Source organism: Salvelinus sp. IW2-2015, unplaced genomic scaffold, assembly GCF_002910315.2.
Source record: "Salvelinus sp. IW2-2015 unplaced genomic scaffold, ASM291031v2 Un_scaffold2732, whole genome shotgun sequence".
NCBI classification, from domain to species: Eukaryota; Metazoa; Chordata; class Actinopteri; order Salmoniformes; family Salmonidae; genus Salvelinus; species Salvelinus sp. IW2-2015.
The window spans coordinates 63,309-80,427 of record NW_019944036.1 but is presented as its reverse complement, the minus strand read 5'-3'; the positions used below and the strand labels follow the sequence as shown (position 1 = coordinate 80,427).

The following is a 17,119-nucleotide window of genomic DNA, read 5'->3' as shown; positions in this document are numbered from 1 at the left end:
TAGAATAAAAACAGACAATACAGGATAACAGGCATACATCGATCCAGACAGTAAAAACACTGGACAATCACAGGACTAACCAAAGGCATACATCGATCCAGACAGTAAACGTTGGACAATCACAGGACTAACAAAGGCATACATCGATCCAGCAGTAAAACACTGGACATCAGGACTAACCAAAAGGCATACATCGATCAGACAGTAAAACATGGACAATCACAGACTAAACCAAAGGCATACAACGGATCCAGGACAGTTAAAACACTGGACAATCACAGGACTAACCAAAGGCATACATCGATCCAGACAGTAAACATGGACATCACAGGACTAACCAAAGGCATACATCGATCCAACAGTAAAAACTGTGACAATCAAGACTAACAAAGGCATACATCGATCCATGACAGTAAACACTAGAAAATTCACAGGACTAACCAAAGGCATACATCGATCCAGACAGTAAAACACTGGACAATCACAGGACTAACCAAAGGCATACATCGATCCAGACAGTAAAACACTGCACAGATACACCACAGTTATTTAGTATGGAGGCCCATAGTTACAGCAACATCTCAACATCCAGCGTCCTCAGAGAATGTATGTCCCAAATGGCACCCTATTCCCTATATAGTGCACTACTTTTAACCAGAGCCCTCCTATGGACACTGGTCAAAAGTAGTGAACTTTAAAGGTAACAGGGTGTAATTTGGGACACAACCAGAGTATCTCCCAGTGACTTAATGTATTAGCGTGTCTCTGTCCAGCTCCACGGAACAACGGCAGAGAGAGAGAGAGAGAGACGGAGGAAATAACAAAGATGGAAATATCTGCTCATGAACTCAATTGAAAGCTCCTGTATTTGGGGACTTTCTCCCATTCTTCTCTGCAGATCAGCTCAAGCTCTGTCAGGTTGGATGGGGAGCATCTCTGCATAGCTATTTTCAGGTCTCTCCAGGGATGTTCGATCGGGTTCAAGTCCGGGCTCTGGCTGGGCCACTCAAGGACATTCAGAGACTTGTCCCGGAGCTCCTTCTGCATTGTCTTGGCTGTGTGCTTAGGGTCATTGTCCTGTTGGAAGGTGAACCACCAGTTTAAGGTCCTGAGCCGTCTGGCCACTCTACCATAAAGGCCTGATTGGTGGAATGCTGCAGAGATAGTTGTTCTTCTGGAAGGTTCTCCCATCTCCACAGTGGAACTCTGGAGCACTATCAGATTGACCATCAGGTTCTTTGTCACCTCCCTGACCAAGGCCTTTCTCCCCCGATTGTTCAATTTGGCCGGGAGGCCAGCTCTAGGAAGAGTCTTGGTGGTTCTAAACTTGTTAAATTTAGGAATGATGGAGGCCACTGTGTTCTTGGGGACCTTCAATGCTGCAGAAAAAACAAATGATAGTCCCACTAAGCGCAAACCAGATGGGATGGCGTATCGCTGCAGAATGCTGTGGTAGCCATGCTGGTTAAGTGTGTCTTGAATTCTAAATAAATCACTGACAGTGTCACCAGAAAAGCACCCCTACACCACACACCTCCATGCTTCACGTTGGGAACTACACAGGTAGAGATCATCCGTTCACCTACTCTGCATCTCACAAAGACACAGCGGTTGGTACCAAAAACTCAAATTTGGACTCATCAGACCAATGGACAGATTTACACCAGTCTAATGTCCATTGCTCGTGTTTCTTGGTCCAAGCAAGTCTCTTCTTATTATTGGTGTCCTTTAGGAGTGGTTTCTTTGTAGCAATTCGACRGTGAAGGCCTGATTCACACAGTCTCCTCTGAACAGTTGATGTTGAGATGTGTCTGTTACTTGAACTCTGTGAAGCATTTATTTGGACTGCAATTTCCGAGGCTGGTAACTCTAATMAACTTATCCTCTGCAGCAGATGTAACTCTGGGTCTTCCATTGCTGTGGCGGTCATCATGAGAGCCAGTTTCATCATAGCACTTGAAGAAACTTTCACAGTTCTTTAAATGTTCTGCATTGACTGGCCTTCATGTCTTAAAGTAATGATGGACTGTCGTTTCTCTTTGCTTATTTGAGCTGTTCTTGCCATAATATGGACTTGATATTTTACCAAATAGGGCTATCTTCTGTGTACCCCCTCTACCTTGTCACAACACAACTGATTGGCTCAAACGCATTAAGAAGGAAAGAAATTCCACAAATGAACTTTTAAGAAGGCACACCTGTTAATTGAAATGCATTCCAGGTGACTACCTCATGAAGCTGGTTGAGAGAATGCCAAGAGTGTGCAAAGCTGTCACCAAGGCAAAGGGTGGCTATTTGAAGAATCTCAAATATAAAATATATTTTGATTTGTTTAATACTTTTTTGGTTACTACATGATTTCATGTGTTATTTCAGAATTTTGATGTCTTCACTATTATTCTGCAATGTAGAAAATAGTAAAATAAAGAAAAACCCTTGAATGAGTATGTGTTGTTAAGCTTTTGACTGATACTGTATATACTCAACAAAAATACAAATGCAACATGCAACAATTTCAACGATTTTACTGATTTACAGTTCATATAAGGAAGTCAGTCAATTTAAAATAAATAAATTAGGAGATAATCTATGGATTTCACATGACTGGGCAGGGGCACAGCCATGGGTGTGCCAGGGAGGGCATAGACCCACCCACTGGGGAGCCAMGCCCAGCTAATCAGAATAAGTTTTTCACCACAAAAGGGCTTTTATTACAGACAGAAATACTCCTCAGTTTCATCAGCTGCCTGGGTGGCTGATTTCAGACGATCCCGCAGGTGAAGAAGCAGATGTGGAAGTCCTGGGCTGGCGTGGTTACACGTGGTCTGCGGTTGTGTGGCCGATTGGTCGTACAGATAAATTCTCTAAAACAACGTTAGAGGCGGCTTATGATAGAGACATTAACATTACATTCTCTGGCAACAGCTCTGGTAGACATTCCTGCAGTCAGCATGCCAATTGCATGGTATTGTGTTGTCTGACAGAACTGCACATTTTAGTGGCCTTTTATTGTCCCCAGCACAGGGTGCACCTGTGTAATGATCATGCTGTTTAATCTTGATATGCCACACTTGTCAGGTGGATGGATTATCTTGGCAAAAGGAGAAATGCTCACCTAAAGGGAGGAATAGAAAATTGAGTATGGAACATTTCTGGGATCTTTTACTTCAGCTCATGAGACAAGGGACCTACAATTTACATGTTAAGTTTATATTTTTGTTCAGTATATATAGTCCAGACTCTGACATTGCTCGTTTTGATAGTTCTTCATTTCTTTCTTTTCATTCTTGGGGATTTCTGTTCTGCTCGAAGAGGTCACTTCTAGGTTCGATCCATATACTGTATGTACTTCCTATAGTAATCCAGACCCACTTGACATCTCCTGGTCGAGAGGCTTGAAATGCTACGTCAACAATCATTAAGGCCACCTGAATGATCTGCAGGCCACTGGATCATGTGTTTATGTGATGCCGTTAGTCAATGAAATGTGGGATATGTTTTTCAACAAATACAGACATTGGAGTCATTCCAATGGTAAATCTTCAGCGGGGGAACTTGGAATGAGATTCCACATCACAGGTGCATTACATGTGGGTAAACACGATACACAAGGATTTCGCTACACTATACACAAGCATTTCGCTACACCCGCAATAAGATCTGCTAAATATGTGTTTATGACAATAGCATTTGATTTGACACACACACACACACCCACAAATCAAATCAAATTAAATCAAAGTTTATTTGTCATGTGCACCGAATACAACAGGTGTAGGTAGACCTTACAGTGAAATGCTTACTTACAGGCTCTAACCAATAGTGCAAAAAAGGTATTAGGTCAACAATAGGTAAGTAAAGAAATAAACACTAAAAAGACAGGCTATATACTGTAGCGAGGCTATAAAAGWAGCGAGGCTACATACAGACACCGGTTAGTCAGGCTGATTGAGGTAGTATGTACATGTAGATATGGTAAAAGTGACTATGCATATATGATGAACAGAGAGTAGCAGTAGCGTAAAAGAGGGGTTGTCAGGTGTTGGGTGGGACACAATGCAGATAGCCCGGTTAGCCAATGTGCGGGAGCACTGGTTGGTCGGCCCAATTGAGGTAGTATGTACATGAATGTATAGTTAAAGGGACTACGCATATATGATAAACAGAGAGTAGCAGCAGCGTAAAAAGAGGGGTTGGGGGGGCACACAATGCAAATAGTCCAGGTAGCCATTTGATTACCTGTTCAGGAGTCTTATGGCTTTGGGGCAAAAAACTGTTGAGAAGCCTTTTTGTCCTAGACTTTGCACTCCGGTACCGCTTGCCATGCGGTAGTAGAGAGAACAGTCTATGACTGGGGTGACTGGGGTCTTTGACAATTTTTATGACCTTCCTCTGACACCGCCTGGTGTAGAGGTCTTGGATGGCAGGCAGCTTAGCCCCAGTGATGTACTGGGCCGTACACACTACCCTCTGTAGTGSCTTGCGGTCAGAAGCCGAGCAAATGCCATACCAGGCAGTGATGCAACCAGTCAGGATGCTCTCGATGTTGCAGATCCTTTTGAGGATCTCAGGACCCATGCCAAATCTTTTTAGTTTCCTGAGGGGGAATAGGCTTTGTCGTGCCCTCTTCACGACTGTCTTGGTGTGTTTGGACCATTCTAGTTTATTGTTGATGTGGACACCAAGGAACTTGAAACTCTAAACCTGCTCCACTACAGCCCCGTCGATGAGAATGGGGGCGTGCTCGGTCCTCCTTTTCCTGTAGTCCACAATAATCTCCTTAGCCTTGGTTACGTTGAGGGATAGGTTGTTATTCTGGCACCACCCGGCCAGGTCTCTGACCTCCTCCCTATAGGCTGCCTCTGTTTTGTCGTCTGCAAACTCAATGATGGTGTTGGAGTCGTGCCTGGCCATGCAGTCGTGTGTGAACAGGGAGTACAGGAGGGGACTGAGCACACACCCCTGGAGAGCTCACACACACATAGTAGGCTATATAATGTATACTGTAAATGACATAGTCCAACACAGAGAGATAGCCTTCCTTACACATGTAGAGGTCAGTAGAATGTAGCCATGCAGTATATAGTGGAAGATCTATAGTAATCTCTACAGATGTTGGATCTTAATATGAACACCCTGGTTTAGGAGAACTTTTAAACTTTTATTGTATTTGAGGTTTAAAAATGCTTCTGAAATGTGTAATTTACACTTGCTTTTCCTTTACGAGAAATGTATCAAATGTATCCACAAATGGACAGTCAGACACTGCCAGCCAAAATTACGTAGAACAAGAACAAACATTTTAGGAACACACACACACACACACACACACACACACACACACACACACACACACACACACACACACACACACACACACACACACACACACACACACACACACACACACACACACACACACACACACACACACACACACACACACACACACACACACACACACACACTCCACAGCCCTAAAGAATATTTAGACCTCCTTGACTGTAAACCTAATGCTCCGCCCTCGTCCCAGCCAGTCTGATCAATACATGTCTGATTAGAGCTAGCACCACTAGTCAGCTCTCCATACAGAGGTAGGAGGGTATGGAGGGGAGGAGGATGGAATGGAACAAAGCTTCCCTGGCCTGGAGTTGAACCATGAGTAAGTAACCTTGCCTGTGAAATGAGGATTGAGTTAGAGTTCAGCAGGGTAACATTCTTATGCCAGTGCCAATGACCCAGTTTGAAACCTGATCGGTCACAGAGTGCCTCTTTGAACATTTCAGACAGGAGGACAAATTTACCAAACTCCCTGTCCAACCTCAGGAGCCAGGCTGATCTGTCCCTAGGCTGAACTGTAACACCAGATGAACCATAAACACAGCTAATATGCTAATCACTTCATGGTTAACCTTACAGTAAACACTGCTGGATAGGCTGGAGAGATATCTGATGGCTGCATTCTGTCTGTGGATACTGTAGTTACCAGAAGGGTCTCCACCAGATTATATCTTGTACCTAGGTCTAGGTGCAACATAGTGCAGTATAGTGCAGAGAGAAAGAGAAAGAGTGAGAGAGAGAGCGAGAGTTATAGAGAGAAAGAGAGCGAGRGAGAGATTGACATCCATCATTTTAGTCATCCATCCCTTTACAGGGCACCAGTGGATTCCATTAGATAGATTCCCCACTGGGGTTGGGGAGAGGTCCATGCTCTCTGCGGTCAAGGATCAGGGTGAATGCAGAGGTCGTAGGGGTCGCGATAAAACACAGGTGGGGTGCGACAATTGTAAATCCTCACGTTAATCAGACGCCAATCGAGCGTAGAGCGGAGTGGACGGATAGCAACTACTCACATCAAAACTGAAACGGGGAGACATAGGACCAGTGTTGGTGTTTTAAAGGCTCCGTGGTACTCAACCATTCGCCATTAATGAATCCCAAGGTTTACACKGGGTTTTACAGGCTAGGCATAATGGCCATATACCCACGCTCACTAAGACCACTTTCCAACTTACCTTCCATAGCTAGGGGTCAAACCGCAGTCAGACAAGAAAATCTGGGAAGCATTTGGGGAATTCGGTCAAATGCACAGAGTACCGTAGAGTAACAAATCTCATGCTGCCTGAGAGCTTTCCTATCCCACTCCACAGTGCAATAGGTCTTGATATGTTTTTTCATGATCTCCCTCACCTTTATTTGAAGCAAACTGAGATTTACGGACTTCAAGATCAATCTCCTCAACCTGTAGATCCAGCTCAGCCTGCCCCGATTATCAAACCATATGTTTTCCCCCTGTCTATAACAATATCATAATTCACAGGAAATTATTAAACATTTACTGCCCTGTGCAGAAACCTCAGTATTTTGCTTTCATAAAATAATTGTAATGAAACCTATGTGATCATTTCCAGTTGGAGAGACACACACACACACACACACACACACACACACACACACACACACACACACACACACACACACAGTAAAGGTTCTCTGTAGACATCTGTGAAACAGAGACAGAGCAGTATCTGTCATGAATGTCACTAACCACCAATAGTGGAGATTTATACTCCCTTGGCTGAGCTACATAAAAAATGAATTTATACCATGGTCCACAGATGAGCTACAGACCATAGATTGATAGTGGACTCCTCTTTGTATCTGTGCCATTACAGCGACTGTGACAGCATGGGCAGCGCCATTGAGGCCATCTCCATTTTGAATTAGTCAATTTTCTTCTTCACGATTGTTTCCTTCTTCACAATCCTTCCTGATGACCTGGTTGGACATGACTTCAACAGGGTCACCAGGAGGGATCAGCCAATGAAGTTGGAAGTCTCATCCAGCTGACTACATTAAAATGGTGGAAGCTCTCAATGGTGCAGCCCATGCTAAAATGGCCTTTTGGCCACTAGAGGACTCTATCATTCTCTATGGCTACAGACACTTTTATACAGACATGTTCACATGCCCACACTCAAAATGCTTGATCCAAAACCAGGTTTGTTTAGGCTTTTTTCTATGGGTGTGAGATGGAATCCCTCACTCCATTAGAATGGTGTCGTGGTAATGTCATCTGTAGACGTGCCCCAGAAGCAGACAGGTAGCCACCTCAGGGGTTCTCATCTGTCATGTGACAGCACTWACCTGTCAATCATCTCTATAGAAGCGCATAGGCTGCACGGCTGTCCACTCTGACTGTGTGTGTCCATGTGTGAGTGGGAAAGAGACAGGTATAGGCTATGTGTGGGAGTGTTTTTGTTGTTGAGAGGATGATACACMCCATGACCCACACAAACACTCACATAAGCACCACACCCAGACTGACTCAATTATAGATGACGCCATCCATTTAGGGCAGTTTAATTCTAAGATTGAAARTCCTGTGTGTGTGCTCTTCATAAACTACTGCTTATATATGTGTGAGGTAAAGTTAGATATCTGATACGGAGACATCACTTTCAACTGTGTATTTTGGAGACACCATATATGTATTTAAAACAACACTGCCCTCTACAGGAGAATAGCAAATTAATAGTGAATGAACTCCGAAATCTCTAAGCATTTTTTCTATCACAAAGATTAATGATACAAGTTTGTCATAAAAGACATGTCTACAAAAGATTAGATACAGTGCATAGTTGTTGTAATATCAAACGTCAATATTTCAAATTCATGAATCAAGTTACTTTTCTACTTGGTCTCGAACCAGTCTCCGAGCCACACATACTATTCATTAACTTAAGTTAAAACCTTTACAAGTGTTCCCATTTAGTCAACACAAAACCTCATTCAGTTTTTTCATCTTGGTTACAAACAATACATGCACATGATGAATATCCAAAAATAATGCAGTTCCTCCTTTCAAATAGACCCCAACAAGACTTATTTGGTAGATAATACATAACAAGCATAAAAATAAAAAAAACTTTCCACACCAATATTTTCAAGTGGTCTGCAACCTTTCGCCAAACAGGGAGAATATAGGTGACACCAATAGTGTATTTATTGACAAAGTGTAAATGTGGCCTGTGTCTTGTGGACTGCCTGGTCTTTGGTTCAGACAGCCCTCCTGTCATAGATGTGGGAAGATGTTCGGTGGTTGGGGTGCTGCGATATTTTTGCCGACGGTGGGGTGGTGTGTGGGGGGGTGGCAGAATGTATATGGGTCTTCTAATACAATACCAGTAAAGGCCCAGTGCACTTTCATTTTCAGGTGGGTGCTGCAGCACCCTCAGCACCCCTACTTCCCACAGCTATGCCTCCTGTAGTCATCAACATAGACTCCCTTAATCCTGAATGAGGGCAGAGTAGGAAGATTCTGTTTAATACCGGAAAGAACCGTCAGAACCGGTCAGAGCTAGTCAGAACCGGTCAGAGCTAGTCAGAACCGGTCAGAGGTTCTTGCAGCAGGTCCTACGTTCCTCCTGGACTTCGCTAGCCGTTCCAGTAGCACTGGACAGGGTCACGGCACTGATTGACCCGCGGGTCACCTCTCGACTGGCCACCTTTTTGTGGATCGCTGGGGGTAACAGAAATGTTCACGTCATGAACACACACATCACATAAAAGGTGCARGGCAGAAAAGTGCACACAGAAGAATAATAGAGATTCACATGACATGCTGTTGTCTAACGTTTTGTAGATAAAGGTATGAAGCKCAAGAGCAACATAATAAGAACCTGTGAGAACTTCCTGGAAAGCAGCTTCAACGTTGGTAGAATCCAGAGCTGACGTCTCCATAAACAAGATGCCCTTCTTTTCTGCGTGAGAACGAATACCTTGTTGAGTATATTCTCACATACATCATACTCAATCATGCCARGAAGAACCAACCATAGAATTACTTGTCATTGGTGCAAAGCTGGTAATTGTTTCGCATTACTGTCAGAAATGTATATGCTATACTATGAAAAAACAATATGAAAATTGTTGCAATATTCTGTCACTTTAGAACTGTCATTGACTGCATATTGCACACTTGTCTAACTGGTAACTAAGTAACTGGTAACTGATAAATACCTGGCAATTAGTAAGTAACTATTAAGTTAACTGGTAACTAACTGCTAACTAACTGCTGACTGGTAACTGGTAAGCAAGTAGTAGATAACTGGTAACTAATCTCTCGTGGACAGATTCTGCACTTAACCAAATTACCCAAGATTTTTGTTCTGGGTTAACCAAGATTAACTGAAACTACTGTAACTAGTAAGTAACTGCTAACTAAGTAAATGATCACCTGCAAATTCCTTGGCCTCCACGGTGGGCACGGTCCTCAGGGTCTCCAGGTCACTCTTGTTGCCAACCAGCATGACCAGGATGTGAGGGTCAGCGTGATCGTACAGCTCCTTCAGCCAACGTTCCACACTCTCATAGGTTAGGTGCTTGGTGATGTCATACACCAGGAGAGCACCCACTGCCCCTCTGTAGTACCTGGAAACACACACACACAGAGAGAGACAGAGACAGAGAGAGAATCAGACGAGTGGAGTCAGAGAAATATGTTCACTTGGTGGGTGGGTTTGCATACATGTGTTTGCAAATATCTGTGTGTATCTATTCATTCTGAGGTGATTGGCTCTGTAGATCTCTGTATTCCTGTGTGTATTGTGTACAAGGAGTGTATGTGTGTGTGTGTGTGTGTGTGTGTGTGTGTGTGTGTACCCACGCTGAGGTGATGGCTCTGTATCTCTCCAGCCCTGCCGTGTCCCAGATCTGAGCCTTGATGGTGACGGTATCCAGCTGAACAGTGCGGGTGCTGAACTCCACTCCGATGGTGGTGCGGCTGTCATGGTTAAACTCATTCTTGGTGAAGCGTGACAGCAGGTTGCTCTTCCCAACACCAGACTCACCAATCAGAACCACTAAAGGATGACAGACATATTATCAAGTGTAATATATCAATACTGCATTTCTCAATGGTGAAAAGAATCATGACTTAGGTGCAATGTTAGATGTTTCAGGTATAACTGTAGCACAGGAGGCTGCTGAGGGGAGGACGGCTCATCATAATGGCTCGAATGGAGCAAATGGAATGGCATCAAACACATGGAAACACACCATATTTGATCCCATTCCACCTATTCCGCTTTAGCCTTTACCACGAGCCCGTCCTCCCCAGTTAAGGTTCCACCAACCTCCTGTACCATATGAGGTAGCATGACTCTCTGCTACATAAAACAGAGTAAGGAACTGTTACTTCTCTCAACCCCACTTCACCCTGCTCTAGCATCATTCTGACACATCACGTGTACCCACTACCCTACCTAACATCACCAGACTTGGTGTCAAAGAGGTGCATGCCTAGCCCGGATTGGAAACTATGAAAATACAGTAATTACTCTTGACACTGTTAAACCTTATTCTCCACAAGTGCATATTGTCAGTAAGGTGACAAAAACCTATTACAAAAACAAATAAGCCACAGTAGTCAATATAACCCTCTTTTAGGTCAAAGGTCACATTGGTTCTCTGCCATGCCCAGGAAGCTACTTCCTGCTTTCCTTGTCACATTGGTTCTCTGCCTTGCCCAGGAAGCTACTTCCTGCTTTCCATGTCACCTCTCTTCCCTAAAAGTATTAAACAACACCAAAGATCAAACTTCTCTCTCACACTCTAACATTTGCACCCCTAAGCTAAGCCCAAAGGCTTTGTGCGCAAACCAGAGAATGGGGGATTTTTTCTCTTATAGAATCAGATTCTTTGACAAACAAAACACTCACCTTTGAAGACAAAGTTGTAGCTTTCGTCACCCATACTGTGTCTGTGTTGAGCCCTGGCGGGATCCTCCACCTGTTTCAGTCAATATCCTAGGGCTGTTACTGCATTAGATCCCAGGACAGGGAGGACAGAACGAGAGAACGAGAGAACAGCAGACAAGCTACTCTCTTCTCTCCCAAGGAGCCAGGGTGGAAAGACAGCGAAAATGAATGAAGAGAAAATGTTAGGGCTAACACTCTTCCTTTATCTGTAGATAGGGGCAGTTCGTTTGTGGTTAGACGATCCCTGCTACTGCCGATCCCTCTGTGGCTCAGCTGACACATGGGAGAGGCAGAGGGGGAGGGAGGAAAGGTGAGGTAAGAGCAGGTGTAACAGGTAGAACCACTAGCATTAACAGCCAGTCATCACAAGAGAATAGACTCAACCCTCTTCATCTCGTCTGACAGGTGCATCTTCAGTGTATGGCAGTGAGCCAGTGCTATGGCGAARAGGATTAAATTTCCCCAAAACAACACTGATCTAAGATAACTTTTGGGTTCCCCCTCAGGTTAGCATTTGTGGAAGATAAATTACAGTATTATACCAAGTAGCCTCCAGGCTACCAGGTAAATGTATTATTAAACTGTTAARGTGACAAAAATGTTTCACTAATTCCAGAATAAGTCATCTAAAAGGCGGCCATTCATTCCAATGGAACCACTTTAGAATAAATAAAAYAAGTTCCCTTTCCCACCATATGAGGCGATAAAAAAATGACAGTAAATATTGTACATTTCATTTCCACATTTTCCTAATTGAAAAGCATTGGAATTTCAGTATACTTCATGAATTGCCTGGAATTGAAATGGAATAGACCCCAACACTGGTATAATTATATTTTTCCTACAAGTCAGGACGGACACACTTAGAGGGTTCTTATTGACCAACTTTGTTTTATTTTGTAGTACAGTACTGTTAAAGGTTAGTTCCAACATGTTGAATTGGGTGATAGATGTAAGCTGAGGCCAACAGACAAAGCACAGCTATAGAAGCCATTGCCAAGGTTACCACAACTACAATGCTGAGATTCTCAGAAAAAGCAAAAAGCTAGAACTTCATTGCCACAKCATACCAAAAATGGAAAGCTTTTTTTTCATTAAATTTTATTCATACATTTTCCAGTAAGATTTATTTTTATTTTTTAATGAGACAAAACAGATTCTATATGTACTACTTACACATCAAATTAAAATACATAATGAATCAGATTAAAATGAAAAGGAAATCTGTCTGTCTTGTCTGTCTTCTTCCTCAGAACTCCTGTCTTTTTAATAACCATTATCATGACAGTTCTCAATCTTGTGACACGCCGGTGTGTGAAGTCAATCTAGACCACCAATGGCAGACTCATTTGATTTGACTAGCCAGGGTTTGATCAAATCGATCCATTTGATAAGAGTGGTTGGTGTTAAATGTTTTGTTGAAGACAAAAAAGCACAGCAATCCTACCTTCAGGGAACAACTCACAGCTGAGTGGAGATAGGAAATCTCTATCTGGAATGACTATTTGGCTTATTTTAGGGAAGTGTGGGGGTTCTTTTAGCAATAAATAGAAAGGGCTTCGGGCAGGCTTAACTGATATCCGTGTGAAATTGAGGAAGTTCTGTTTTGTGATTCTCTTCCTCCGGTCTTCATATACCTTACCCTGCAACCAGGGGCTTAGTCAAAGGGTGGAAGGTTACAAACACATTGCAGCTAGAAATGCAACAAATACAGGAAACAAATCCCTGGAATGCGTTATGAAGTTTCATAAAGAGCTTTATGCAATGCATTTCTATCTGCCGCACTACGAACCCTCCAACCCATTGAATAAACCAGGGGTAGGCAACCCTGTTCCTGGAGTGCCTCAGGTAGTGCAGGATTTTGCCCCAACTAGGCACCACACTTGACCAACTGAGCTAATTGATCAGTTCAGTGACTGCCTAAACTCAACACCCCTGGTCATCCAGGTCAGTTAAATCAAAAACATGAAGTGCCTGCAGCTCTCCAGGACCAGGGTGGTCTACCCCTGGAATAAACACAGCTTTATTAAAGAGGAAGAGGGATTAGTGATTCTGGTAGAGTAAAGAAATTCTGTTTTGGAGAGGGTTTGGAGGGAGGCAAATCTGTGCTGTTCTCGCTCACCCCCCTCCCTTCACCGGGCACCCCTCTGTTGAGGAAATGATCCAGTCAGTCTGGTCCTGCTGAGCAGAGCTCTATGGACGAGGCTAAAACCAGAGGGTAAGGGAGCCATGGTTAGGGAATGATCTGACAGGAGACTGCGGTGGATGTTTAGAATGGTACATGTCCTGACCGGGTTTCGTCTGTGTCTTTTTTGGATGGTTAATTTCTTCTCTCTTGGTTCTCTGTAGACAATGTATATGCGTGTGAGTTCCCCTTGCTGCAGAGGTGGATAGTATGTATGCATGTGTCTGTATCGATGTGACTGAGTGAGTGTGTCTTTATGAGGGCTGWGAGCCCAGCAGTCTCTCGATGGCAGCGTTGACATCTCCTCCGGTAGCGATCAGGGCCTGCAGGTTGGCCTCTCGGTTGATGAAGCCCATAGCACCCAGCTGCTCCAGCTGCTGCTGGAACTGCACCTCCGGGGTCTGGCTCTGTAGGGGGACCAGTCAAAACTCTCTCAATCAAATGTATTTATAAAGCCCTTTTTACATAAGCCGATGTCACAAAGTGCTGTACAGAAACCCAGCCTAAAACCCCAAACAGCAAGCAATGCAGCTGTAGAAGCACAGTGGCTAGGAAAAACTCCCTAAAAAGGCAGGAACCTAGGAAGAAACCTAGAGAGTAACCAGGCTTTGAGCGGTGGCCAGTCCTCTTCTGGCTGTGCCGGGTGGAGATTATAACAGTACATGGCCAAGATGTTCAAACGTTCATAGATGACCAACAGGGTCAGATAATAATAATCACAGAGGGTGCAACAGGTCAGCACCTCAGGAGTAAATGTCAATGTCAATTGGCTTTTCAAAGCCGATCATTCAGAGTTAGAGACAGCAGGTGCGGTAGAGAGAGGGTCCAAAACAGCAGTCAATCAGTCAACTAACCATCAATGAATCAATCAACCAGTACAATCACAGTAAAACAGGGAAGACAGGTAGGTGTGTGTGTGTGTGTGGTACGTACCGAGGAATTCCCTCCTGCGAACATTTGGAGCATCTGCTGCATCATCAGTTGCTGGGCTGGGTTTTCCCCAGCACTCGGCGAAGAGGCAGGGTTCTCTGGAGCCACACCCCCTCCCGTGGACAGGGGAGTTGTGGGTATTCCACCTGGTAATCCGCCCAGTAGTCCCCCTGGTAGACCTCCAGGGAGACCTCCTGGCAGTCCACCTGGTGCCAAACTGGGAGACCAAGGGGTTAGGGGGAGATTGCGTAACAGAGTATCTACTACTCAAACAACTCTTTATTTCCCATTTTAACACTTTCTCCAGGTCGTGTGGTTGGGTGTGTGTGTGTGTGTGTCATTGTTTTCCATAAGCGCCGGCTGTCGGCCAAACAACCGGTTAGACTCATTTTCAACTGGCTACATTTTCCACTTCATATTTTAATTAAAAGTTTACATTTGCTAGTTCGTCGAGCCATCTCCCACTAGAATGAACAATACGCATCTTCTAGCGATCTGTTGAGAGGATAGGTGCCTGTCAGTTCAGTCACAAAGAGATGACAGAGGAACGCAGCATAGAGGAAGAGGCAAAGGGAGAGGTTTCACTTCCGCCAAAATTCATCCAAAATAAGCCCAATGCGTTTCTATGGGCTTATTTTGGACCCAAGCTTGTCGCCTGCCATCAGAACGACTCCAATTGTTAGCGCGGAGACATGAGCATCTCGTCATTATATGCAGATCTCTGGTTGCTGTCTAATTTATATACATGGAGGGAGAGAGAGAGAGCGCATCGTGCTCGTGAACTTGCACACGTCGCATGTAATGTAAGTGGTAATGATTAGTCGAAAGCCACGACTTAGCCTAATTATTGTTTTCTGACACATTCATTTATTTTATTTCATGTAGCCAGCCAAGTGGAGTCGTGGTGCATAGTTGATTGACAACTGAACAGCAAGTGTTGACTAGTTTATGAAAGGTGTCGAACTGACTGAATAAAGTCGATCTCCTATATCTCTTTGCCATTTATAAATGCGGCAGCATGGTTATATGCCCATGGTGTCACATCGGAACAAGTAAACCAAAGGATTTCCTAGGTTTCGGGCCCAAACGGAATCCTGGTATTAAAACGGAATACAACAAAATATAATTTTTTGGGACCTTCAGTAGGGAATCAAACAAATGTATTAATTTGGCCAAGTTTATCATAAGACACGAACACAATGGATCAGCGATTCATATTTCCTGAAGAGGCAACGAGAACTCCCCGTTTTGTGCGGTACATGGTCCACCACTGCGTAGCCGTTAGCCATGATGCTAATAAACACAGTCTTTTGGTAGATGGAAAGGCTTTCCCAAAAATCGTCTCAATTACATCTTAACTACAATGTAGCCTGTGCATCTGGCAGAATGCTATCATGATTATTTTCATCAATGTAGTGGGTATTTGTTTCGCAAACTCTACGATCACGTGTGCTACAAAGACATAGCTTAACAGCCTCATGCTAGGTGCCAACTGGAATTAAAGGGCAATTACACCCAAAAATCTAAATTTCTCAGATTTTTCCCCAGACCTCAAATGTAGTCTCCTGATGTGGTTTAAGCATTGTTGTGCACTTACAACATCCAATTTTGCTTGTTTCTCTATTTTAAAAAAYTTTGATTTTGAGAGCGAAAACGTGGGGAAAAAATGTAACCTTGAAATAATTTTTCAAGATAATGTGGGCTACTTACTTCAGTTTTAATACATTATTTAAGGAACAAACATTGTGGCAATTCATATCTTGCAGTAAAACTGTAAATAAGACTTTAATCTCAAGAGTTAAAAAAGGCTTGATGTTCTCTCTTTGACGATATCCAAAACAACTAACACACTGAATTCGTTCATTTTCAGTCATTTAAATTGTAAAGTCATGTCTTTCTACACAATACCACAACTTATGTTTCCAATCTGGGCGGTATTGAACTATTGAATCATTTAGCTGTGTATTTCAGATGGAGTCAAGGCATTAGAATGTACCAGAAGACACCAAATAGACCTCTTTGGGCGAAAAGGAGCTGGGAGCGACTGGCTGGGCTGGGGGGGGCGACTGGCTGGCTACTCTCTGTACTTGTGGAGAACACCGGTGTGCATGTGTGTCAGTGTGTACCTTGGCATGAGTCCCGGTGCCTCTGTCTGCAGTGTCTGTAGGCCCTGTTGTATCTGGAGGAGAGCCTGCATGGCCCGGGGGTTGGTCATCACAGAAAGAGCCTCTGGGTTCTGCATCTAAACAACAACATCAGACAATCAAACTAACAATGAATCAATTAACATTCTAAAACAATCCCCAAATCATCCGTTTAGGGTCCATCCAGTCTCAAGCAATCCAATCAGGTCCTTGGGACAGGTTCAACTCTCTCTCAGTTTGAGGAAAATACGGCTGTGTGTGTGTGTGTACCTGCTGCAGGAAGACGGGCAGCTGGCTCCTGAACTGTTCCTGCAGCTGGGGGTTTCCAGCCAACAGAGGGTTATTCATCAACACCTGGGGGAGACACAGAATGTGAGAAAGACAGAGAGAGAGCGGGGGGGGGAAGAAAGAAAGACAGGAGAGAGAGAGAAACAGAAGGTCAGGGTCCTGTCGTTCACCAGCTGCTTTCCCAGTGTTCACCCTCTTCCTCACATCTGTCTATCTACATGGAGATAACTAGAGGTAAAGCACTGCCAGCTGCATCTGTTCTAGACACCTAATGGTAAAGCACTGCCAGCTGGATCTGTTCTAGACACCTA

General features: G+C 43.9%; 2 protein-coding genes across 2 annotated transcripts in view; both read right to left on the bottom strand.

Annotated features, from left to right (window-relative positions):
• Positions 1-8,632: 8,632 nt before the first annotated feature.
• LOC112074637 (ras-related protein Rab-25-like) lies at positions 8,633-11,527 on the bottom strand. Its single transcript, XM_024141767.2, has 5 exons — positions 11,223-11,527; positions 10,169-10,364; positions 9,740-9,933; positions 9,183-9,263; positions 8,633-9,022 (listed from the first exon to the last, which is right to left on the bottom strand). Exons 1-5 carry the CDS (start codon positions 11,254-11,256, stop codon positions 8,895-8,897), a joined length of 633 nt encoding a protein of 210 aa, XP_023997535.1. The 5' UTR covers positions 11,257-11,527; the 3' UTR covers positions 8,633-8,894.
• A 2,069-nt stretch (positions 11,528-13,596) lies between these two features.
• Positions 13,597-17,119, bottom strand: part of LOC112074636 (ubiquilin-4) — a 12,582-nt gene continuing 9,059 nt past the window's right edge. Inside the window, exons 8-11 of the mRNA XM_024141766.2 lie at positions 16,791-16,874; positions 16,503-16,618; positions 14,380-14,593; positions 13,597-13,853 (exon numbers count right to left, since the gene is read on the bottom strand). Coding sequence (XP_023997534.1) covers positions 13,701-13,853; positions 14,380-14,593; positions 16,503-16,618; positions 16,791-16,874 — 567 coding nt within the window. The 3' untranslated portion in view covers positions 13,597-13,700. The remainder of the gene's footprint in view (positions 13,854-14,379; positions 14,594-16,502; positions 16,619-16,790; positions 16,875-17,119) is intronic.

Coding starts and splice junctions, on each gene's coding strand:
- LOC112074637 (XM_024141767.2), bottom strand. CDS start 11,256: ATGGGTGACGAAAGCTACAACTTTGTCTTCAAAG. Junction 9,264..9,739: donor GGAGGCCAAGGAATTTGCAG/GTGATCATTTAC, acceptor GTTCTCACGCAG/AAAAGAAGGGCATCTTGTTT. Junction 9,023..9,182: donor TTTCCAGGAAGTTCTCACAG/GTTCTTATTATG, acceptor TGTTACCCCCAG/CGATCCACAAAAAGGTGGCC.